The sequence below is a fragment of the Nothoprocta perdicaria genome, unplaced genomic scaffold (genome assembly GCF_003342845.1).
Source record: "Nothoprocta perdicaria isolate Ctin4 unplaced genomic scaffold, notPer1 scaffold_30, whole genome shotgun sequence".
Lineage (NCBI taxonomy): Eukaryota > Metazoa > Chordata > Aves > Tinamiformes > Tinamidae > Nothoprocta > Nothoprocta perdicaria.
Genome location: NW_020455533.1, coordinates 4,688,714 through 4,715,316, shown reverse-complemented (window position 1 = coordinate 4,715,316; position 26,603 = coordinate 4,688,714). Strand labels below are relative to the sequence as shown.

At 37.5% G+C, this 26,603-nt stretch overlaps 1 protein-coding gene across 1 annotated transcript in view; it reads right to left on the bottom strand.

The window, feature by feature from the left end:
• Positions 1 to 26,603, bottom strand: part of BANP (BTG3 associated nuclear protein) — a 127,218-nt gene that overhangs the window by 89,329 nt on the left and 11,286 nt on the right. Inside the window, exons 2-5 of the mRNA XM_026042395.1 lie at positions 25,016 to 25,160; positions 24,489 to 24,583; positions 23,206 to 23,405; positions 8,165 to 8,340 (exon numbers count right to left, since the gene is read on the bottom strand). Coding sequence (XP_025898180.1) covers positions 8,165 to 8,340; positions 23,206 to 23,405; positions 24,489 to 24,583; positions 25,016 to 25,085 — 541 coding nt within the window. The 5' untranslated portion in view covers positions 25,086 to 25,160. The remainder of the gene's footprint in view (positions 1 to 8,164; positions 8,341 to 23,205; positions 23,406 to 24,488; positions 24,584 to 25,015; positions 25,161 to 26,603) is intronic.

Below are 26,603 nucleotides of genomic sequence, written 5' to 3'. Positions count from 1 at the left end.
TTTTTTTTCTCAAATAAACTTCTACTAATCAGCCCGAGTCCTTTGCCCCTGTAAGAGTACTGATTATCAGACAGAGAATACCATGTACAGACTATAAACCAGCAATCATGGAATAGCTAAAACTAGGTTAAACCAGAGAGAAAAGCACACAGTATGTTAACACCCAACTCCAGAGATGCAATATAAACCTTATAATAAAAGAAATGTTAAAGAACTTTCTTAAAAGCAATAGTCATTAAAAGGCAGACAGGTGCTGGGTGTCCTGAGAAGGAAAGAGCCCCATGCACATGGGGATCAAAAACCCAGCACATATATAGTGCATATAGAAAGCTCAGCACAGAATCAGTGAGGTTACTACGTTTGTTAAAAATGTAGCACCTATTTTAATATATGGTTAAAATTGGAGATAGAAAGAGGAGATGCCCTTACTTGGTGGCTGATGGACGGCCAGAGAATTTGTTGAACAGAAGTGAAAAGTAAGGACTATTTGATCAGCTGTCATTTAAAAGGATTAGCCAAAAATGCCCTGATAAAACTGAGAAAAATTAAAATCTGTGGGCTTAGAATTTTAGGAATTTAGGATAGATCTGTGAATGCAATTCAAGTTCTGCAGTTTTCTTTGGCTTTAACAGATCAGTGAGTTCTTGAAGTCTGATCAGTCTTCATGTCAACAACGGCATAGAGTTTTTGTAAGGTACAAAAGAAAGAAAAGTCACTTTGTATAAAGTTAGTTTGGTCTCTACCTGGTCATAAGGAGCTTCACGGGGAAGGCAAAACTGCTGCCAGAGATGAGGGATTTAATCTTACAGGGAACTGAAAATCCAGAGGACTGATAAATCTATCTGCCCAGGTCACCTACAGAAAGGTGGTGGGTTCTGACCTGCCAGAGCAATTTGGAGCACTATTTATACCACGACACTGAGCAAGTGCCTCACATGCAAAGCTGTAGAGATTCTTAGTGATTAAACAGCTTTCTTCAGGAAACAGATACTCACCTTCAGGTTACCACATTACTGTAGATGAATTTTTCCTTGTCTTCTCAAAAAGTATCATAGTTTACATTTCTAATTCTAGTATTTGAAAATTCTAAAATACAGTTAAAAAAAGGAATGCAGAGGAAGCATAATGTACAATAATACATATGGTGCCAAGCATCATACATCAGTCTATCAAGTGTAAAGTTCATCGAACCAAATCCTAAAATCTTGCCAGTTYAATTGTATCACTTAAAAACAGCTTTCAAGGAGTTCTGTTTAATAGCATTTCACATACTTAAGAGATATTAAGGGCAGTGTGTTTCTTAGCAATTTTTAAGTCTTGRCATTAGCTTTGAGATTAAAAAAAATTGGCTCTTAAATCAGCTTACAAGTGGGACATTCCTACTCTAGGAAGGTCACGCTTTGTTTTTTTCTTCCATATTAAAATGGGACGCTAATGCCATTGTCAAAGAAACTAATTTTGAAKGATAATAATGTGCATTAGTGTTTTAGAACTATGCTTGCCTTTGTATAGCAGGTCACACATTAAATATTTTAAACATTACCATATACAGAAATGCATTATTGTAACATTCAGTATCCAAAAAGTCCCTTTTATCTCAAAAGCGATATATCAATATTAACCAAAACAGTGCTCTCATCACAACTCCGAGAAATAAGTCTGTATGTACAGAATAACCACAATACTTATAGACAGCTTATTCTGTAGCTGCTTTAATAAATATTAAAAATACTAAAAAATTGAGTTTTGTCACTAAATTACAAGTGCCTTAAGATATTTTTTATTCCACTCATGAGCTGCATAAAAAGAATAAATTTTGGTTTAAATTTTAAAAAGTTTTTTTTTAAACCTTTTTAAAGTAGAATTCAATACCTTCAGGGGAAACATGGAAACATCTGATCGCAACAAAACTATTTTACTGAAAAAATTAGCAGAAGTATTCTCAGGCATTATCCACTCTTTGCTTTCTGCTGTTTGCACAGATTTCTTCATAACATAATACTGAACAGTATAAAGTTTTGAAAACTCTATTCAGAAAAAGCTCAGGACTAAAAGAAGATTAAAATATAGAAAACACCCCTGAAAACTGCAGATATTGAAGTCTATAGACACTCTCAGGACATAAGAAGCGTAAGGGGCAGGGCAGAGTGGAACAACGACAGGGCAAGGCAGGGCTGAATCCAAAGGAGAAGGTTTTCCCTCGTGATCATGCAATAGCAGAAGCAGGRAAAATGGTTAAAACAAGGCAAAAAAACAGTATTTACATCTGCCTTCTGATTACGAGGCCAGAAAGGAAGAGTCCTTGCAAGAAAAAAGATGGAGGTAACTGGAACCACAACAAGAGTGATATTTTCACAAAGAAGGATGCACTTCAGATAGCATCCAGTAAGAAAGTAAAAGGCTCCTTCTAAACTTTGGAAAGCCCTTTGCCATTCCTTCCAAAGTGATTTGTTCCTACTTACCCAAACTTACTCTTTCTTCCTTTAACGCTGACACTCTTCAGTTAAAAAGTTTAGACAAACACACTTGAGAATGTCAGAATATTTTGTAATAGATTTGTGGTGAGGGTGAAAGTACAGCCTGTTGCTGAGTTATAGCTCAAGCAATTGAAAACCAATCCTTGGTGGGATTACTGCCACATACCAGCACTAGAGAATTAATTAAAATCAGAAAACAAGAGACATACCTAATGTCGTAGCTTTAAAACTTCTGTAATTTAAAACTAATGGGGATCTAATGTTCTTCATAGTATTTGTTTCTGCAGTGGAAGGCAAAATCCAAAAGCACACAGTAATATTATGATTAAAGTTATCAAGGACAGAGATGGTGCACGAGCACCTACATAACTTAMCATGTAAGCCCAGGAAACCAACCCCTCCCTAAACCCAAACAGATGAACAAGTTTTATGCCACGGTTTCGTACTGCAGTTCATTACAAAGAACGACATGCACACAGACACAAGACTTAAACAATGATTTTAAAATGTTCTTCATTAATCAGTTCCTCATGGGCTTTGAGTCTTTTTAGAAAGTTCAAGAGAAAAAAGCATGTCCTGACTGCTTTTAAAGTCAGAAGATGCACTTCTCCAGAACTACAGTAAAAACAGACTCATGCCAAAATTAGCTGGACTTTTAAAACAATGAGCCGCCTCACATATACGAATTATTAATAAAATTGTTCATTAAAATAAGATCTTAGTCATAAAACGTTTGTGTTTTATTCCATTGAATGAGAAAGTGTATTAATCTGGGCTAGGACAAAAATAAGGACAACAACATAGTTATTTTTAAACATGGATATTCTCCAGACTAAAGGAAAGTGTACAGTGCCTGAGCAGAAGGCAGGAAAGACATTGGTTTTCACTTTATTTATGTTGTTTTCATCCACTGGAACATTTCAGAAAACTGTCCTCTATCCAATTTGATGAATACTGGCATGATAAAATGTTTTGTTTTAAGGTTTGACAGGTCATGCTATAACTCATGTTTGCTTGTTTTTTCCTCCAGAAGACATTCCTACTAAAACAGATGCATCCACAGACTGACTACCTTCTAAAACAGATGGGAAGACTTGAGTACTTCAAACTTCTGAAAGCCACACTTCAGAAACAAAAAATATGGATTTATGAAAACATGAAGGTATATTTCCAGTTGGACACTCCAAAGATGTTTCTACCACAATACATGATTTATTTATAGAGTTTTGATGATTCAAGTGACAAAGGGAGACTAGGCTTGGGATTTATTTATTCAGTTATTAAGCAGACTGAGTAAGAACAGTTACATAACACAACTGGCAACTTGATTCCCTTTGATCAGAGCAGCTCTCTCAACGTTGTTTTGTGTTACTCTGTATGAAATGTAATGCAGCAATGGAAGAGGCTGCTTTATGAACTATCTACTTGGTACTGTAGCGTTTAATCAGCAATATCAAAACAAAGTCCATTGCTCCCAAGTCATTTCAGTCTCTGGAAGACTATTCTTATGCTCAATGGTACAAAAATACCCATTAGAACTTGCACTTCAAGCCAGAACTTCTTAGCAGAGACTGTAGGATAATTATTCAACAAAAAGATCTTTAGTTTGAAACAGTGGTCCTCAGTTAAAGAGAAGACAAGTCTCCTCATTCTGCCATGCCATATTAATACCTATGCAATAAAAGAATAAACTATCCCTTAGTGGGCTGAATAAGGTATTTGCTATGCCAAAAATATGACATGAATAAAACCAGTAAGTAGCTATCACGTTCCTGCAAGGCAGTCCTTTAGCCAAATTGAATTTATACTGGCCAATTCAACTCCGATTGGGCTTTATCTCCAGTTGTGCAAAATTATTTCATGAACATCAGTTTTGCTCCTTAGTTCATGAATACAAGAGGTGTTAATATTTCCACCATCATCCCCATGTAAAAACAGCATGACAAATTCTGAAGGAGAATTTGACACAAAAATTAAGATTCAATACCTTTGGATGCCTTATCTTCATAAATACTACATCTTTACAATCAAACTCTTCAGGCCATTTACTGCATCTCTGAAATAGATGAATATTTTGGATTTTCTGGAAGGTAAAAGGAAGCATCAAGTAACTCTTCCTCWGAGAAAATACAAAACATGACTTACTGCACATGCCAACAGAATAACATACAACTGGGGACGGAATCAAGACACAAGGTTGAGTAAATACAAATGTACGCCCTTCTTGAGGGTTTTCCTGAACAGGGAATAGGATTTCCTCCTTTTCTATTATTTGGCTTTCAGAAACAGAAAGGCAACCTAAGTAAGGGATTTTTTTTTAAACTACAAATTGGGATTGAACTTTCTTTGAAAATAGCTAACAGAGAACAAACTACATATTTGTATAAAAGTTAACCAAATTCTGAGAGTATCCACAAGTCAATGTCACATGTAAAGGCTGTAAAGAGCAACTATAAACATGGTTCAGTTTTGTCTTTTAGATACAGGACAAAAAATGAGTGTTGCGTTGAAAACCTGTTGTCTAGTTTGAGTGTGCGAGGCTGACGGGGCCATTCTGTCCCCTCTTGTTCTGTGACCACTCAAGATTCCTTTGGGCAACTCAAAGTCATTCAGAATTACTTTTCGGAATGTAAAGTTGATGGGTGCTGACAAAAAGACAAAACTCTTGTCTTTTACTGTTGAAGAAAATGAATGTGTAACAACAGACCTATTATTCTTCATCACGTCTTTGATTAATAATTTCATTCCTGTGACATGCTGCCGGAGAGTTTAACATTCCTGCTAAGCAAAGAGTCCTCTGCAATCTTCACGAGGACAAGAAGAGGTAGGCTGGGGGATTGCTAATCTGATTCTCAAAGAGTTCATAAATCTCAGCAAGATTTTTAATGGATGAGTGTTCTAAAGGTCTGAAGAAAATCAGATCTGAAGACTTTAATGGATTAGCTGTTTCTCTAAAATTTACATATAAAAAGTGCATAGAACATTTGCCCACATCTGTGCTAAACCACTCAGAAAGAGCACATGACAACAAATAGTCTAATACTGGAAACTTTGCTCCTAACATTGCTGATGCAAAGCTCTATGAAATATCAACAAACTCCCCAAAGAGCACATTTTATGTGCAAGCCCTGCCACACCAGACCTGAAGGTACCAACATTCCACACCTTCCACTCCTCCTGATATTAATCTGCTGAATAAGATGCAAAGACTTTTTTTTTTCTGATTTCAAGTCTATTGTCAAAGCCTGTAAAATATGTATGCTCTGTAAAATACGAATATTCAAACTGGAGTTTAAGAGCATTTTTCTTCTCTGGAAGTACATGATTTTCTGCCTCACAGAGCTTTAAAGTGTATGAAGAAAGGTTAGAAAATAGTTTCTCTTATAAATACTGTACCTTTACTTTATCATGCTACAGTCTCTTCTGACTGTAGCATTGTTTTAATTCCCATTTAAAGTAATATAAGATAGTACAGATTTGCTTTAGTTTGAACAGTATCTGTATTATATTAATTTCATCATTTAATTTGCGCCACTCTTCCTCCTCCTTATCAGGATTTTAAAACAGTCAAATTAGAGAAGCAAAATTCAAATTTAAAAATCTCCCTGTTTATCCATGTCCCCCCATGAAAGGAATCTGTAATATTTTTACTGCTCAGATTATTTGCCTACAACTGGGGAAAATAACAAAATGCTCTTTACAAAGCCCCTCCTAAAGACCCCTCTTTATAAAGTCTCCTCCTAGGCTATTCAGGGCTTAACACATCAAAGCCAGAACACTGACTTTCATCTAAAATATACAGCAGCTAGTGCACATGATGAAGCATCACCAAGTGTCTTCAGAATATGTCGCCCTATACACAAAAGGTGTTTAATTTTGCACCTAGTTTGGCCTCCAGTGCATTTATGATGTAGTTCCACATAAAACATTGTACAAATCTTATCTCACTAACACAGAGACACACAATATTTGTACCCATTAAAATACCTTTACTACAAGGGAAGACAGTCCCAGGCACAGTGTTAATCAGCTGGGCCACCAAGGGCCAATCAACGACACAAGGGGTGAGGTTGGATAAGTCAAACAGAGATGCTGAAAAGTCAAAAATATTTTCAGTAAAGCTCCTTCCACCCAACCAGAGTAGCTCAGACTTCCCTCCCACTGCTTTTTACCAGTCTGGGGGAAAAGAAGAAACCAGAGCACAGCGTGCAAAACTGGCAAACCCAAACCTCTCCAGCTAGCAGACTGACATCCACCAAGAGCTGAGAACAAAAGACTTGGCCCTTGTCCTTCCATAGACTCCTTAATGGTGGAAGCAGACAACCTAGACCTAAACCTATCGGATTTTGTCCAGATAGCACAAAAGAAATTTTCTTACAGTAGAAGCCAAAAAGGAAATGCAGATAAAGTGCATCAGGGAAGAATTCATATGGAGGATGTAAAAAACAGTACAATTATTGTATGCCGATTAAAAAAAGAACCTTGCTATAAATAGCAGCAATCATAAAGTAATATATTTCCAGCCCGCTGCTACAGAACTTGGATTTTCAYGTGGAAATATCGGTGCTATCTGCAATCTGATGATCCTGTGCAGAAGGACTCTCCAGATGGCCTCACCTTCCTTTAATCCTCCATTGACCCCAAAATCAAACACCCTTTGGAAACCTCTCTTTGTCACAGCACAGATACAGGAAAGCAGATTTTAGAAATTCTCCRTGAAACACGTATTCTGTGCGAGTACACAGAGAAGCTGCAGAATCCTAGGTTCAAACGCCCTCGAGCAACATTTTCAGCGAGTCTCTGCCACGTGAGACATTCGGCAGGCAGATTTCTGAGGTTTTCTAAGTATTAGGGTTGATAAAGTGTCAAACTGAGTTATGCACGAAATCTAGCATCTGGAATTATGAGTCAGTTCTGAAGACTTTGAATGATCTCTTAAATATTCAGTTTCAGTCATAAACATAAAATTAACAAGGTGCGGCTATAAAATATGTTATTTYCACCTAAAAACTTAACCGTGTCATATATCCCATCATTTGGGATTAAAATATAGTAATTAACATTCACTTCAATATTTCCAACCGCATGAAATTGAATATCTTTATAAGGCTATAACATTCTTAGATTCCACTGAATCTGATTTCCCGTTCTCCAAATCTTGAAGTAGACGTCTCAAAATCTCTGACACTACAAACTATCCCCTACAACAAGCTCATTTATAATCAGAATTTCCTGATAAAAAATGTTTACGGTTGCCAAAAAGAACATTTTGCTTTCATAACAACTATACATACGAACTGGCACAATAAGTGGGAGAAGGAGATCGAGTAGAGATTTTATTTGCCAGAGAAGGCAGATATTTTCCTGGAACAACATTTCAAACCGGCAGCAGCAAATCCTGTAGGTTGCACGTCTTAATTAAAACAGCTGAAAATATAAAGCTGCACTGCTAGAGTGGGGCACTCTCTTAAAACTTTATGAGTCATTTTAATTAGCTCTTCTGCCTGCAAAACTACTRGAAGTGAGGATGATTCATTCAGCTCGTGATTTTATCTGATGCTTGCTGTGCTGCCTTCCAATTCAAGGCTCAACCAGGGCTGCAACGTCTGAAGGGTCTAGCTGAGTCTTAGTTCACTCCACTACCCCAGTTACTCTGCTCAAGGGGCCTCCCAGTTTGATGAACCTACCTTCGGAGTTCAGGGTAATAAGGGTGACGTTGTTCCCAATACTTTGGCCTCCTAACTGCCCGCTGTTGGAGACGGAGTCGCTGGCCTCGGAGCCGCTCTCGCCGTCCTCATTGTGACTGTCATCGTGCCCCGGAACTTTCACCACGATGGTGTTCTGCCTGCGGCCAGGAACCGCGCTAGGAAAGAGAAAAGCGCACGCTTTGCGAAAACATAATCCCTGATCAGGAATACCAATATCTTATGGGAATCAAAACTACTAATTGAGAATATTAAGCATAGAATAAAAATGTACCCTTCTGTCAAGCCTACGCTTGTTCATTGCTAAGAGCTATCCAGCAAAATAATAAAAAGAAAATAGGAGAATAAATTTTAAAATTTGAATGCATGCTTTCTAAATTTGCATCAGTGGAAAGTCCAGGCTCAGCACGCAAAACAAACAAAATTATTTAAATAAAAAGATCTCTGAATAAATTATTTAAAACCTTTTTCTATCTAGAATCTCCCTTTCTAGTTAAAGTTTACTGTAGGACAAAACCTACCAAACACCCCTGGGCTGCTGTGTACTCTATTTTCAGCTTTTAGGGGGTTACCTTGGGCAGGATTGTCAGCTTGATACTGAGTCAGGCACTTCACTCTTACCTCCCCACACCATTACCTAGAACATTCCTCAATTTGCCCTTGGAACTACAGCAACGACCACTACTGATCTGTTCAGGAAGAGGGAGGGAAGGGGGAGGACTGCAGAAACTGCTACCAACTTGCTGAGGATGTTTTCCAGGGAATCCGTCGCTCTGCTCAGCGGCTCTTCCTGCCCAACCATCTTGGCTACAATCGAATTCTGCCGATCGTTGTTCAGTATTACTGTGGTCTGGGGGACAACACTAGAAGACAAAATCAGACAGGAAAAGTGAATATAAAGGAAGGGACCTTTTCCAGAATACATTAACCCAGTCTTTTTATTCAAATGGTCTACTTTAAACCTGAGCCTGCTAAGACTTATTTTTTTCTCCCGGCATCACAGTTATATATCAAAAGCTAAAGCTGGTAATCCATCGCGTCTGACATCTGTACCATTCCAGATACTCATAATTCTTTCAGAGGACTGACAGCTTCATTGGAATTATATAACAGTCCATGACCCCTGGCAAAATGATAAAGAATTCATCAAGTTAAGATACACAGGAGGAAGTCTGTAAACCACAGCTCCAAAGAGACATCAAGCCCTTGTTTTGCAAAGTTCGAGTGAGCATTTTCATAGACACTGTGGCCAATTTACATGGAAAATTAGCATTTTTAATAGGGTATTTCCTTGAAGATAGTTTAAAGGTATTTATTGCAAAACAGGATTATGAGCTCAGTTTAAAAGTACRTATTGTTTTCCAAGGTTAGAGATTTGTGTGGGGGACATTGCAGTGGAAGGGATCAAGAAGAGATTGGGGGCATGAGAGCAGAACAGAGACAGCCAGTAACCTGAAATAATGACAAGACTAAGGCATTCATTCAGAGCATTTAACATGAAATAAATAACTAAATAAATCAAGCACAACAGMAAAGCAGTTACTGTGCGAAGCAACGAGAACTGCCTTCTCTGTCACTTATGATGACAATGCAGAATAAAATGTGCAGAAGTAACTAGTGTTGCACAGAAAAAAACAAATTCACAATACAGAAGTGAGCAAAATACATTTTTGGCATACAGTTTGTTATTTAATTTCATCTTGAAGATTATCCCCATTTTACCACCACACCATTAAGAAGGTAAAAATGGCATTCTTCTGACATTTAAGACTGTTTTCACTACGCACATGACAAACTTAAGGAGACAACTTAAAAGAAAACTTATGGCTTGGTAACAGAGAAGGCTTTCTTCTTTTTCTTTGCCTCCCACAGCAAAAAAATCCACTTTTTTATTGTTTTCACTAGTTCAACCTCTCAGACATGACTGATGGTCATTTATTTTTCTTAACTGTATTCCTTGGCTAATTGTTGAAACACAAATACAAAAGACAAAGCTGATGACAGCGACTCTGTTTACTTCAGCTGGAACACAGGGCTGCCTGCTTGAATATTCATGTCCTACACAAGGCATCAAGGGCTACAAGACCAATCCTTAAGACCTAAAGGAGAGATAAGAAACCATCCGAAGAACTAACACTAAAAAAGATCTCAAATTTGGCTCTGCTGACGTGCTTGACAACTTATTTTGGAGCTAAGAAAGCCCAGGGCCTAGTTTCTTGCCCCCCTTTCTTTTACAGTAACCACATGTGTTGCTAGCAACGCCTGGGATTCCTTATGGACTGCCAAGGATCCGCTGGACTGCCGGCTCCGCAAAGCTCTGGAAGACGTTTGTCTAATCACGGACAAGTACAGAATGTGCTATAGTTTTTCCTATGCATGTGAAGTTCAGCGATGACAATCCCAAACTTTTTAAGCTTCGATTTTAAGCATCAGAAAATGACAAGATTGACCCGAAGGAATGCATTGTGTTACACAGGAAATGCTTCAATTTATTGTTGTTGCTGCTGCTGCTATAAAGGTGTGTGATACTTTCATAGTCACTTTTGCAAAATTTCTCCATTACCAAGAAAAAAAATATAATGTTAATAGAGACAGTTTTCTCATCAAAAAACAACCAAAAAAWTTCTATTCTCATAATGTCACAACTGAAAGTTTGAAAAACCATCAAATACAAATAAATTCTTGTTAAGATACTGAGAAGTACCARCTCTGGAAGTTCCACAGCCTAGAAGCAACATATGTCTCCTTTTATTTTGCAATTGCCCAAATGGTTACTTCTGATGTTTTCACCTCAGCTTGCTTAAAATACTTAAATATTTTACACTTCCTTTCAGACATTGTTCTTTATTATTCTTATCCTCCCTACAATCACTTTTGAATGCATGATTAARTGTCACTTATCAAAATTTACTTTTTAATAAATACTCAGAATAATTAATTGCAGTTTGAAAGATAAATGCAATAATATTTAGGGAGTCCGTAAGCTTTTGTTCATATTATGTTTATCATAGAAAAAAGAGCCTTAGCAGTAAAAATGGACATAAAAACACATTTTTAAAAATGTAAGAACAATATCATTCATATTTTAAGGAAGAACTAGAGAGTGAACCAGATGTCAAGTAACTGAAGCTTATTATTAAACTGAAGCTAACTCACAATGAGGAAATGCCTCAATACAACCCACCAGCATAGAGTTTTACTTCAATGTGATAATGTATATTCAAAGTTGCTTACTTCGATCCATCTGCACTATTTCAGACTATCCTCAAGTAAAAACCAACGGAAACAGCAGTTCTTCACTAAGCATTAATGCTTCCCAATTAGCAAAATGGGTTATTGGTAGGAAAAAAAATCTGCTGTCCCAACTATCTGGGGAGGAGCCACTAAACTTGTCATTTTACTGACACTTACTTTCCTGGCTCTAAAGCTCCACGGCAAAAAGCAGCACATGCACAAGGAAAAACTCTGCAACCAGCCACGGCGAGTGCCAAGTTGTCCAGCCCAGGTTTYACACAGGGAACTGAAGGTACTGGGCCCTGAGGATTCAGAGAATCTATAAATCAGTTCAGGCGAGTAGGATGTCTACAGCCGGTTTCAAAATAGCCGTGCGCAGGTCCCCATCTCTTACTAGGAAATATTAGCGGTAGATAAAAGATCTATATCTACTAATGCAAAGACTCTGGTGAATTCTATTCCATCTTGATCCTTCAGGAAAGGAAAAAAAAAGGAAAGGAAAAAAGAAAAAAAGAAAAAAATAGAAAGAAAAAAAAGGAGGAGAAAAAGAAAGAAAAATAGGAAAGAGAAAGAATTCACTGTGCTTAATATTCTGTTCCTGAAGAATAACACTTTTGGAGCTAGTTTGCACAAGGAGGATAAGGTTTTGAATCCTTGTCCATTCAAAAGGGCACAAATGCCAGCCAAGAAAGTAAAATCCTGATCCACATTCATCATGAACAAGAACGGCTTCAGACGTGGTGGACAAATTCTGCCGATGAGGCATCGTGAGGCAGAATTTTTTCAGAGCTAACGTTGTGAAACTTGAGCAGCTACTTACTCGGTAGAAAGGAAAAAAAAAGTACTACTTTGACAACGTAGAAAAGAGTCGTCTATGCTTGCAAAAATCAGAATTTCACAGGTCACCTTAGACCTGGTGTATTTATCACTGTGTTCAACCAATTAAAGAAAGGAACTTGGAGACTTTTCTTTTTAGCCCATTTCTGTGCCTCCCTTTCACATGTTAATATTTGCAAATAGACAAGTAAGAGCTCATTTTGGAGACATTCAAYAACCCTTCATGGTCACTACAACCTACTCCCACAGCGTGGGCTGATTATCTGTAATGCAAAGGAGCTGCAGACAGAAGGGTAAATAGGAACAAACAACACGGAGTTATTGCTGACAGACTAGCTAAACAAATCCTTCAGGAAAGCAAACCTGGAAAAGGGACTTTGAACTCCAGTAACTTCCAGTTTGCTCCTCAGGTCTGAGCTAAGGAATTAAATGTGTAGCTGCTKCACGTGTAGAAGCTCTGCAGGAATATTACAGTTCAACCTAGCATGAGCAAGAGGGAAATCAGAAGTATTTTTAAATCTTACAGAAAAAAACAACATTGTAGAAGTGGCAAGAAGGAGGTTTTATTTCTTTCTTTCATTAATACTTTTGTATATCTAAGAACAGGCACTCTACCTACCTTCTGATTGGCACTTAGGATAATGTCACTGTGTTCAATGACCACCTGCTTCCTTTGCCTTCTGCAGTTGAACCACGTGCAGGTAACATTCCCTATGCAAACATGCATAGGAAACCTCTAACCTGCAAATTCACACCAGTGCCACTCAGGAGCAACAAAAAAACAAACCAACCAAATGTACACAAAATTGCTTTGACTTTATGCCAAATAATATGCCACAGTCTTGCAGTGAAATAGCATTTACTGAGATGTGGAACAGTTAAGACACTTGCTACAGGTTGCCCATACATACAGAGAGATGTATGGGCCCTGCAATAGTTAAGGTTATAATGTCCCTGCACTGTCCATTCTCCTCGTCACAGCCCATTGCCAGAAAGGCAGCAGTGTTATCCATCATTTTAGTAAGGGTTCAGTCCTCAAAAGTTATCTTTGGATTCCTTGCATCTGGAATATCACATAAGAGCAAGACAGTATGTACGATTAGGTTCCTTACAAAGACAAGAAAAAGTCCATGGCCATCCCTGGGAGAGGTTGGTTGRTGTGCTTGAAAATGGAGAAAGCTGTAAGCAATTTGCAACATAAAGACAAGGCAAAAGCTGCATTTATTAAAACATACTGCAAACATTTTAAGGATTCCAAAACTTTCAGTTCATATATGCAAGAGCCAGACATTTTTCCAAGTTAAAGCAGACATCTCAGTAGAGTTTAAGGTGCTCTCAACCTCACCTGCACATGGAGACCTTTGAATCAGCTGACAACCAGAAAGATGGGATTTCCTGACTTTTAGAACAATTTTAGCAACCTACTTAAAAAGTTGTTAAGACAAAAATCTGTTGTGGATTATTCTGCTCGGAGGAAAGTCATGTAAATGCAACTGTACAAGCACCTGCAATTGGTCACAGATGACAACATCCATGTCCAAAAAGCTCCATCAACTCAGCAACAGCCAGATAATGCTACAAGCAACCCAAAGAACATGCTGCTTGAGCACAGCTTGACCCTCCTGACGTTTTGCAACACCTGCACATCTATAAAATTAACTCACACGTGTTCTTTATTACTCCTTTGATTTCCAGCACAACTGAAACGTTCTAAAAACTGAATTTAAGCAAAAAATAGTCTCCAAGAAACCTTGTGGCCTCAGCAGATACGGAAAAGCAGAAAAAAATTATACTTCTGGGCTGTGTTGCAACCAATGTAACCAGGGCAAATAAAAATGACTTTTACCAAGAACAGCACTAATTACTACTCTTCTACCTCTGATAGGAAAATCATTGATCACAGTTTTTTATTCTTAATGAGATAATACACATCTCTAAAGGTAAATGCACTGATACAAAAATGCTAGAGCAAAAGTATTTTTTAGTGAGACGTCACATAGCAAGAAATACCTTTCCAGCTGCTACTCTTCTCTGAGCTTTAACTTTCTGCAGTGCAGCTAGTGCAGATTTCATCAAACTCCAAAGGGAAAAGGGAGATCTCCAAGAGAAAGCCAGCCATTTTCCAGAACTAAAGATGTGGGCTTCATTGATCTTTAACCCAGCTACAAGGAAAAAAATCATCTACTGCAGTCTCAGCAACTAAGAAATTGCTGGATGGTTGAAGGAAAGTCTTTGAAGTGACACTCCACACAGAAGCAAAAGAAAATGCAATAAAAGAAAGAATAAGAGCTGTTAGCTGATTAAAAAAACAGATATACCCTAAGCAGGATTTCTAAAGGTTACTAGGCAGGCTAGGCTGTTTGCTAACTACATAGTTCAACACCTAAATACCCGCACGTACTTGGCCCAAGACCAAGAATAATTTCAGGAGTTTATAAACCAGCGCAAAGTGCAGACATTATAAAACTTCCACAAGATCCTTCCTTACCCAATTAGCTGTAAAGAGGGGAGTAAAACATAGCACAAATACACATCAGCCATTTAACAAGGTAGGTTACAGACGTACAGAACGTTAGGTTAGAATCAAAGAAAGGTGACTGGTGTGGTCAAATGCTGCACAGAAATACTACTTCAGCTTCATTAACACACACCTAAGCTCTCCTGCAACCTGCACCTGCACATTCCAAACAGCAAAAAAGCTCTCCCCTCAGGTAACTTCAAATGCACAAATCACCAGGACTAAAATAAGAGCCAGGATTGGCCTAAAAGGACTGTCCTCTAAACAAAAAAGCAAAGAGACCACTGCATTCAAACAGCAAAGACAGGAAAAAAAATCGGTAGTTGAGATCTACATTTCTGTCTCGTGTCTCTAGCAGAGACACCAAGCAGAGCTGCCCAAGCTTCCGGCATCAGTGACCTGATCAAGTCACCTAGTACAATTCTAACGTACATGGAGCTAGGAAGCTGGGGACCAGCATTACAGGACGTGCCAGCTGCACTAGCTGAACTCTCAGAGCTCCCCAGAAAACGCCTTGCAAACAACAGGAGGTTTCTGCAGGCAGAGCCGGGCAGGCGGCGCCCGCAGGCTTTGCCCATACGTCTCCTTGCTGGCAAGAGCTGGTACCCAACCAGCGCTGCACGTTCAGCACTGCACGTGCATCATCATTTATAGAAAGGCCACAGAAGCTGCTACTTAGAGAGCTGGTGCTGAATATCTTTTTTCTGTGTGCCCTGAAGGGATGTTATAGAAACGCAACCCTTCACTTTGTAAAAAGGACATAATTTTTTAAAGCATTAAGAGGCAGTTTCCTGTCTCACACTCCACCCTTCACTATGGAACAAAGAGACTGAGCTAAAGAGATTGAGCTAAAAGAGATGGAGCAAAAATGCTCAGTTTCACAGAAAGGAAAAAAATCTGTTTGGAAAGACTTGCAGAATCCAAACAGTGTGTTTTTTACGTTTGGAAACCTATCAGTTAAATAGCAGCTGCTGCCAAGCAAGGCAGATGGAGGACTGGCTCCCAGCCACCTCACCAACCTTGCTGGATCCTTGCTAGATGTTGGGCTGCTTCAACCTACGGAAGCTCTGAATCCACTTACAGCTCTATTCATCTTGCTTAATGCAAAACTAAAAATCCCCTAAAATACTGTGGGTCATTTCAAACCATGCTAGTGTATATGGTTTTCCATCAGCAGCAAGACTGGTTCATTAGTCTGTTGGCAATTTCTTTAAATAGTAGTATAGATAATTTCATCGCGTGTAAACAGGCTTGCAAATTATTATGAATCACAATTTGCAAATTAAATATAATAGATGAAAGCCTTCTCCAATCACAAATAGATTCAATTTTCTCTTTCTCCTTCATTCTTTTTCATGGTATTGACAGAACCAAAAACCCCAACTCACAGGAGAAGTTTCAAGGAGGACTGCTCTTAATGCAGGATTTTCAAACTCTGAGCATCTGCAGAGTAACATTAGAAGTATTTAAATTCTCAAAACCAGAATCCAAATGAATATATAGAGCTTTTCCGCCCCCTTCTGTTTACTATAGGTTTGGTGTTCAAATACAGTCCAAATCAAATAGTATATAACACACACTCCCACAACCTGGCGGCAGGATTCAGCGTATTCAGATTTTGAGAGCAGCACAGCACAGAACTCAAAGGCTTTTTCCCCCTAGCTTACAACTCTCATGAAGAGAAAACCATTCACGGCTGTTAAATACAATATTTTTTTGCAAGTAGGAAAAGGCAGAAGCAAAGTCCATATGAAAGCATTTGTCCTGAACCAAATTTCAAGTCAGGCACCCTTTACAATTATTGCTTCCATGCAATAACTGGCTTTGCTCAGGAAATCACAGCATGAAGGAAAATGCTCTTTTTCTTTTCCCCAGAAGTCATCTACTATGATCCTTGGTAAAGGGGTAGGTCAATTCACATTTTAATACTTCTATGATTGGTTTCAAATATTCTTAGACACTAATTACTCTAGTAGACGTACCTTCTATCTTTTTTTCCTATTCTGTAAGCCATGTATAAAGTTCGAAGTCTCCTTGATCCCCAGGAACACCTCTTTTTTCATTCTAAGATACCCTTACTATCAAAGGATGATGATTTCTAGCACATCGTGACACACAGCACAAATTCTGTGTGCATTCAGTTCTCATTTCTTCTTCTATTAGACACAGCAACAGACTGACCTACAAGGCAGTTCTGACAACTGCATTTTTTCTTGCCAAAACTTTCGAGTCATATTTTTCTTTTACTTTTTTAGGACAAAACATGAAGGAAAAAAATCACTAAGAATATTCAAATACAGAACAAAATTACTGTGTATTAGCCAACTGGCAATAACTAAATTGCCTACTAGCATGTAGTTCAGAAAAAAATGCATTTTTTATATATTCGTGTTTTATATATATTCCTCCTAATTTAAATTATTCACAATTGTCACAGGCTAAGAGTAAGTACCAGTACCAGCTGTATCTCGAACTGGCAAATAAAAAAGTATTAAACCATATAGCACAATCTGCAAGACTGAACCTTTTGTGTGTATATGTTGCTGAAAAGCTTAGCTATCATTATATTTAAGATTTCAAAATCATGCATCTTTTTAGACTTTTTTAGAACTTTAAGCTTCACACATTTAGGCTTTTTTTTTTTTAAGAACAAAATTAACCAGTTCAAGCCACGAACTTTGCCTTCATTTCTCCTAAAGAAGTTATCAGCTGCCACTTGCAGATCATCTCTATACTGAAGCATCATTAATAAGCCACCACCTGAATCATTTGACTGTTGTTAACAGCATTTCATGAGAAACCACTAACTTAAATACAACTGCCTAAGGAAAAACAAATCAACCCAGTTCAAAACTTGGTCAAGAAGTTCTATAGATTAAGTTTCCATACATGCATGAATTATTGAACTTCCAAAAACACAGATGAACTGTTCATATTCAATTGTTATTTTAATTCTGTAACTGACCTTGCTATACGAACATTGTAATTTGTTGCTGGATTTATGAACTCCTGACAACAAATTACTAAGCACTTGGCTCCTCAATCTCTCAGTGCAACAATAATGGAATGCAAAGCTCCAGCGAGAACTCCAGCGCTGCACAAGCTTCTTACGTCCAAGATGCCATCGCTCCTTAGACCTGCATGAATTTTAACTCCCAAAAGTTTTACAGGACTGAATGTACAATCTACACAAACCACTGAAATGTGAATTTTGGAACATTTGCTGACAGTCTATAAAAGAAGTTCAAATTTAAGCATAACAGACAAGCTTAACTTAAAACATTCAAGAATCTAGCACAAATATCCAAAAGAAAAATTGCTATCCTTGTTCACAGCACTGCTACCACAAATCTAATAGGATGTAGTGGATAATGATAAGGATCAGTCACCAGTCACGTTCAAAAAATATTTTCATTACAAAAAYGTACTGTTCCTAAGCAGAAAGTATGATAGTAACTTGTACCATGAACACTGATAYGAACTGCAGGTTTAAACAAGGAAGGTGAAAAGGTATGTATCAGTACTCCTACAACCCATCCAGGAGAAGAATCAACATCAAAAYGTTGAGGCTGACAAGGCCTTGTGACAAATTAGGAGACTTTGGAAAGCATTACAGTAGTTTGCAGTGAATCAAAGAGAAAGAACTATTTTGTTCATACCAAAAGCAACGAACACTCTGCAGCTCTGGAAAAAGATGCCAAGAGAGAGGGGTTGAAGTCTAACTATAGAACTCCAATCTACGATTAGTTCAGCATCAAAATCTGAATAGTTTAATGCAAGAAAGAATCATATTTTTCAGATAAATACGCCCAAATGGCAATGTGGGGGACAACATACACATGTACATATGTGAGTGAAACTCTTCTAGCACCTGAACTGCAGTGTGAGGCTTAAACCAAGGAATGTTAAGAGAATTTAAAACAGAAACCCCCAAAGACGTGAAATCTAATAGCAGCTTGGACCAACTGATGTAATTATGAATCACAATTCAAGATCTGACTCTCTTGGTCAAAATTCTACTTTACTGAAAAATACATTTCAGATTTCAAAATTATTTTGGTTATATTTGCAGGTACCGAAAGCTACCTTTTAACTTTAAAAGATACTAAATACAATTTTAAAAATTGCCCCCAAAGGGGGAAAATCCTCTAAGGTTATGAAATCTTCTAATTGATGACAATGATATTTGTATTTTGCTAATGTTGATCGTGTTCTCTGAGCATACCTGAAATGCAGTAGGTCAACACAGACCACAACCACAAAGGGTTGTGCCGCCCTCCTTCAACCCTTCCAACCCTTTCCAGGTGTAGCCATCAACAGGATGCTCGTGCAGGAGTTAAGAGCTGTTCACACGAGGTAGCACAATCATCCTCAAAGCACGATCATCTTCTTGAAACAACCCTACTCCTTATGAACAATGGGCAGCTGCAGATATGACACCTTAACTGCCAAGTTAAAACAAACTGGATTTGCACATAGTACCACTGATTAAGAACTTAAAAGTGACAGGGATGTGGCACTTTAAAGTGGTGTCACTTAAAAGTAACATGAATTCCTGAAAACCTGAAGAATCACAAACTTTTGCAGATAAAATCTTAATAACATTCCATTAATTACAGAATAATATTGTTCTGTTAATCATCTCAACTTGCTGACTGTATTTTCAATACATAATGCATAACTTTAAAAAAAATGGTTTAATTTAACATCTTTTGCAAAGCTGCTGTTGAAGGCTCTTGAGAGCTCAGTCTGTTTCCAAAGTAATATCTTTTAGGCCTAAGTTCAGTGCATAAAATTAGGCTTCCAGTAACATATCTGCAACTTGAAAGTAAATTGTACTGTAAAACACATACCATACATCTTTTGCAATACAGGCAACGTAAGTAGTTGTAATAATAATAATAAAAATATTTTTTTCTGTAAATTGAGGTTTTTCAGACTTGCAAATGGTATTTTTCCAAAAAGAGACAGTTAGTTGTCTCAGAGATATTAGCATTGCACAAGGTTTATAATGTTAATTTACTGTTAAAGAGGAGGAAAAAAAATAGACTAAACTTGTAAAGTGTTTCACATCACCTAATGAATTATGGTATTAACTGCTGTAAATGGGGAAAAGAGGTTAACTATATATCCCAGAGATTCGAAAAAAACACTGCTTAGTGATAAGAACCAAGAATTACATTTCTTTTTTAAAAGCCTGGATTAGTATATTAGGATATTTTATTATAATCAATAAARAGTCCTTATGATAAAAGTGCAACAAAAATGAAAAAGCTATTCAACATCTGATAAGATGAGAATAGGTTGGTTAAGGGGTTTGTAATTCACAGAACAAAAAGAATGTAATTACTTTTCCTTAGGATTCTAAGTATAATTTGTTTTTTTATACCAATACCTTGATTAGGTTTCTTGCAAATGTTTTCATACTTTTCTCCTCTCTAAACGACTCTGTGCAGAAGCAACAGTAGTTTAGCCAAATGCAGAACAGCTATCCTGTAATTCTTCTCTTGCCTTTTTTTTCCTCTAGTTTCGCAACTTCATTTAAAATCATCTCCCTTTTAAGTTTGGAATTACTTGAACAAAAAACAACTTGTAAACAAACAGTCACACACCAGATATGCACATCTTGAACTTGACAAAACTGCAGCCAAAAAGCTCGCCAACTGGCTCACTGCACACAGCGCAGAGGAAYAAACCTTGTTGATCAACACTCAGCACACCCTATTGATTAATGTTAATGATAAAACATAACAATCTACACTGACAAAACTAAAGCAATTTGTACATCCCATCTGGCTGTAAGGCTGTGTCAAGCCGTATTTTGTATATAAAAGAGCTTGTGTCTTAAAACCAAAATGACAAATGCTGTTTTCTAAAACAAGCTGAAGGAACCTACCAAGAAACTCAACTAACTGCAACCAAGACCATTTGCAGCAGCTCTATTTTAATAAACTGATCTCCAGGCCACRAAAATGAGTAAGTCCCGTTCAGGAATGGCAGACCAGGGCTTTAGGCAACCGTTAAGTGCATTTAATTCGCCATTCTATTTAACTCTCCAGAATTGCCTCTCTATACTTAATGATCAGCACACTCAATCAGCTAGCCACAACGCATATGGTAAAAACATCATTGACATCTGTATGAGGTCAATATTTCAACTTTACCATAAGGTTCAAAGAAAAATATCTTAACAAAAGAGAWGCTCCACTCATATATTAATTTCCATTTCTTCAGCAACATTGTTATGATTAAGTATGAAGAAAATACCAATTCTAAATAAATTGATACATAATTGATACATTTCAAAAGCTGTTTTCCTCCAAATATATCAATTGTCCCTGAAAAAAAAGTCCAAAATAATACCCTTTAAAAAATAGTAAATATTTACAGTTCAACAGTTATAGAAAATATCCCGAGTCGARGCGGGGGGAATAAAAAAAGCAACCAAGGGGGAGTTAGCTGAAACCACAYCATTGCAGTTGCACTGTCATTCAGTAGGTTTGTCACTTTATCACRTAGGCACATCCTAAATCTCAAACTTACCATTAGAGGCTGCCACACTGACAGGCCAACAACTGCTATCCAAGAAACTTTTCAGCAGCTACTGGACTCTTTGACCAGCACAGAACTTCRTAAAGAAAAGAGATTTTTTTAATAGTCCTACTGCCAGGAAATGCTGAAGGCAGAGGGAGAGACAATCACATCCTGGACAGAGAAGTAGGAATCATGCTGAACAAGTCAGACAAGACTCGGAGCACTGGAACAATACACATACTCCCACTCCTAATTTACTAATTTTTTTGCTACTGTTCTTGGCTATTTTAAAGCTCCGATGTTCAACACAATTCTTTTCCAATTAAGGTTCTCCTTCCTTTCAACCTACCAGTTTTGAGACCCACTGACACACTTTCCTTCAAATCAAAGAAGGAAAAAAAAACATATATTAACGCTATGGTTTTGTAGATAATGTCAAATTCATATTTTTAAGTAACACTCTCTGAACATTGAGAAATTATCATATAAACATCTTTGTTTTGTTTCCAAAGAAAATGAGACTGTTAATGAATACTCCATTCCCCAACACGGGACAAAAGCCTGTAGGAAACCAGGCCTGTTTAGTGCTGCCATCCGGGGAAAAACTTACTGAAATAGAACAGCTACGACCCTCAGGCTTGTTTCACATCCATCAGTTTTCCCCTCTTCTCCTGAGACTCTATTAGAAGTAATCACAATGAACATTAATAAGGTGACAGTTTGCATTGTGCAAGATTCATCTACACGAGCCCTTTGGCTCCTTCTTACTGTAAAATCTTCAACTTTCATTTTTTAATGGTAGTAAGATCATGTTCCATCCTCTTTCATCACYGCATGAACTGAAATGCAATTATAAACTTAAGATGCATTCTGTATCTTAAAATACCTGTTATAAAAGTGACAGTACTAAAAGGGAAACACACAAGGCAGTGAGCAAGCAAGTGGCCTTACAGGAAAAGGCAACTGTAATTTGTTTGCATGCTCTTACTTCACAAGGATGTCTCCTACATACAGCAAGGATGTCATTTCCTTCTATATAGCTCTAGTGTACCGGGAGTATCATACTGATATATCATATCATATAACATTTCAGAAATATTTTCAGAATAACATTCAGGTATTAAAGGCCAGAGGGTGCAATGAAAAAAGATCAGGAGCTGGAGAAAGTGGCTGACAAAAGATGAATTAAGTCAGCACATCTGACTAGTGTGGTAGGAAACATGCAGGCTATACATGAACATTACATAGTTGTTACGGAGAATAAAAAGGAATTATTTACCGAAGTGTATCTACAAAAAGGTTGATAAAATATGAGTTGTATCAAGTGTTATTCAACAACAAAAAAAATCTCTTGAAAATTCTGGTATAAGTTCCATGATAAAATGATAGACACATCAAGAGTTAAGCTAATGAAAGACATATTAGACAACACATATGTGAAGGTATTCGTGGTCAAATCTGCTTGTGCACTAAGTGGATTAGATTATTTAATAGATCTTTTCCTCTCCAACCTCTAATCCAGAAATAAATCAAGATGTTTCTGCTGAGAGATTACAGAAAACAATAATAAAAGTAAAGCAAGTCTAAAAAAATAGTCTAAAATACTTAATGTTAATGCAACTTTTTCAAAGGAAAATCAGTCTGGTTCAAGCCAAAAGAGAGATGTGGAAATAACTGCAAGTCGTCCACGCACTAGTACGACGTGTTTAGTCTCATCCTAGCTTGAAGTAACGTCATGAAACTGGCACAGGGCTTACCTTAAGGAGAAGTTAATTCCACATTCTTAAAGGGCATTCCAAGCTCCTGACAGTGATACAGAAAGCTGCAGAGCTACATGATGCCAGAGAAACAGACTCGGGTTATTTTAAAAAGCACCCTGAGCAGCAACTGCTTTTCTTACCATCGTACTTTATTGCACGTCTGCGTAGCGCCGAGAGGAGAACCTGCCACCATGGGCACTTGGATAGGGCTGTGCTGTTTGTTCATGACAAGGTCCAGCTTTTCTTCCAACGATTTACAGGTCGCCTCGAGGGCCAGCAACTTGGCCTCGATGCTATCCAGTCGCARGCATATTGTCTGGTTAATGGAATACAGGAACGACTAGAAAGGGGAGAGCACAAAAGAAACTGTTTTAAAAGACTTCTGCACTTATCTCCAGCAACGCAGAGYCCCAGATAAATGCAACTGGAGAACAATTCTGAAGGTACTAACRATTACTACCAAAGTGTCCAGTAACAGAATTCATCTGTGTGTAGAACTGATGACATTCTGGAGCATTTGAGCATTCTCAGATTCTTCCAGACCTTTATTTAGAAGCCAAAAGCATCCAAGCYAAACACATTTTCACCTAAGCACTTTGTTAGTATGATTTCACAGACCACAAAATAATTTGACACACCAAAACATTTCATTTGATATATTTTAAAACAAAAGGATTTTAAGTCTATGAAAGCATCCTGTTGGATGAAGTTAAATAAGATATTTTCRTGTCCAAATAGATAAATTCAGATGATTACAGTAGAAATTATATCAACGCAAATAATTTCAGGTACATTAAATCCATTAAATAACACTCACTTTAGTTTTCTTCTGAACAGCAAATCAAGAAAAGCAAATAAGCAAAAAATGTTTTCTTAAGTAATTCTTTTTATTTATTTTTTTTTTTTTTTTTAGAAAAGCAGACATGTAACAATAACAGACCATTAAAGCATGATGTTGGACACATTCTCCTTTACAAACAGCAATCATGCCATCTTCTGGCTATAGCAAAAATTTACACACATGGAGCTTTTTACAGTGCTGCTGCTCCAGCCCTCTCCTAATAAASAACTTCCCTTTTTGTGACAGTTTCAAGAATACAGGGTCTTTCAGGTCAAATTCATTCATTTTATCAAAAGAAAAAAATACGGAAATAGTGACATTTGAGTCACAGGAATTAATTTTGAACTAAATTTTATATTGTATATACAAGTTTATCTATTGATTTTGCTGGAAGATCAAATCATCAGGATTTAAAAGTTTACCCAGCAAAATGATCACAGAAATGCTTATAAGAAAGGTAAAAATAATCCCAATATTGTGTTTGTTTTGCATTTTAGCATTATTTGCTTTTACWATTTCTTCCCAAATAAAGATGACTGAATTGGCATCATGTATAAAAATAGAAAAAGGAACTCCCATAACCTTAATAGATGGATCCTGGCAATTAATTTCTATACGCTGACGTTTAAGAGCAGGCTCCACATCTTCATCTGTCACTTCATGATTTGCCAACACAACTGCAAATAAAAATAAGTGTGGTCATAGTCTACAATAAAAGAGGGCAAGGCTCAAAAATAATTAAACAAATGCTTAAAAGGGAAGTGATATTTTCCTCAGAAACAATTTTCAATTTTATCATCATTTCATTGTACAATGTTCCAAAATAAGGCTTGCTAGAGACCATATTTTAATATGGATTTTTGGAAGTGGACTACTTCTGAAAAAATAAAAAAGCCCTTTAAAGAAAATTTTAAAAGTGATTTAAAGAATACTGAAGATATACAAGAAAAAATACTGAAATTTGGTATACAGCCTGGATGAGTCCATCTTGTAAGAAAAAATATTTGCTGCATGAATTTATATTTATATGAAAAGTGTAACAGTGATTTCCCCCATTTTAACAGGTCAAATTATGTGTGCTCTTCCTTACGTCCTCATCCCTACTGTACCTGGGTCATCTGGGTTCAAGTCTTCAACCGCAATCTGAACAACATCTGCCAAATCCTGTTCTGACATCATTCAGAACCAGGCAGCAATATCCAGTCAAGCACCACCGAAGGCCCCCAAATAAATAAATTTAGAAGTCATTCAATCCTGAAAAATAACATCAAGAAGAATGTTAATAAAGGTATATTTCATATATCAATATCACACTTATTTTTGATTCTTCTTCTACAAAAGGAGATGCAATTCAGAGGGACTGGTAACGACAGAGAGAACAACACTGGATATATTGGCCACTGATTCAAAGCGGAGATTAATCAGTAGCAATCGARAGCAATCATGTAAACAAGATTCTAGAAGTTATCTTTGTGAGAGTTATAAATTGCAACCTAGTTCCTAGCAGAAATAACATGCAGATGTGAACATCAGGTATTTACTCCTGTATTTGGTATGGGCTCTAAAGATGCACGGACAGAACAACCTGTATCACCCTCCGAGTGATATTCCTATATTAGCACTAAAACAAGAGTGCAACTTGCCTTGCTCAACTTCCCTGCATTTTCCCAATGGATAAAGACAGTTTTTAGCCACAGACACTTGGCACCTCAACAGCATAAAAACCAACCGAACATACAAGAAAAACCCTTTAAACTGATTAAGACTTAAAAGTATACAAGAGCATTCCTAAWTTGCAGGCTTTTAATTTACAAATCACTTAGTTCTTGGAAGTGATCACACTTCCAAGGCCTGACATTGCAATAGMGTACGAAGCTCCCAAACCACACTGGCTTTGTAATTACTGCAATCTGTGCAGACCTTTATGAACACAAGAACCTTCCACGCATGAATTCTAACAGGCTTCTAAAATCTTCACAAACATTCTGCGAGTCCAGGGAGCTTTTCTGCAGCTAATTACGACCAGATCTGGAGCAAAACTTAGCATTTTTTCTTGGCTATTGAACCTGCCTTTTAAAAAAAAAAAAAAAAAAAAAAAAAACTACAGCCCAACTCTGATGAACCTATTTTCAGAATATGGTCCTGATCTTAAAGCCAAATATTTCTCCGCCCTACTCCTTTGGGATTCTCCACCAAGGTTATTTAGCAGTGTATTAAGAGAAGCCTTCAGCCTGGGAAACTTCATCATAACCACAGGTCCCATTCATCACTGTGCGTTCCCACGGTTTAACGAAGGATAGACAGCGAACGGCAAAGATCAATTTGTTTTTCTTTTTTCTAAACCTGAAGCAAAAAAAAWATATATATATATCAGAGCATTTGAGGTTTCCCAATGGAAATGGTAATTCATGCCTTAGCATTGCCACCGAGTCCGATCCAACTCCGCATGCAGATTTTCCTCCTTTTCCACTGGAAGGCAGGGAAGCCCTTAGGGCAGACAGGTGGAACGCAGCGYGTTGTGCAGGGCAGCGACGCAGCCGCCCCGGAGGAAGACACCGCTCAGGATCACAGTTGTTTATTCCAAATAACAGCGCTGCCAGCAGCGAGTCACCGGGAACTGGGCTGCTGGTGCAAACTGTTGGGGCTTCACGGCGTGTGGCAGCACGCCCGAGAGAGCTGGCAACGCGACAGTGCAGG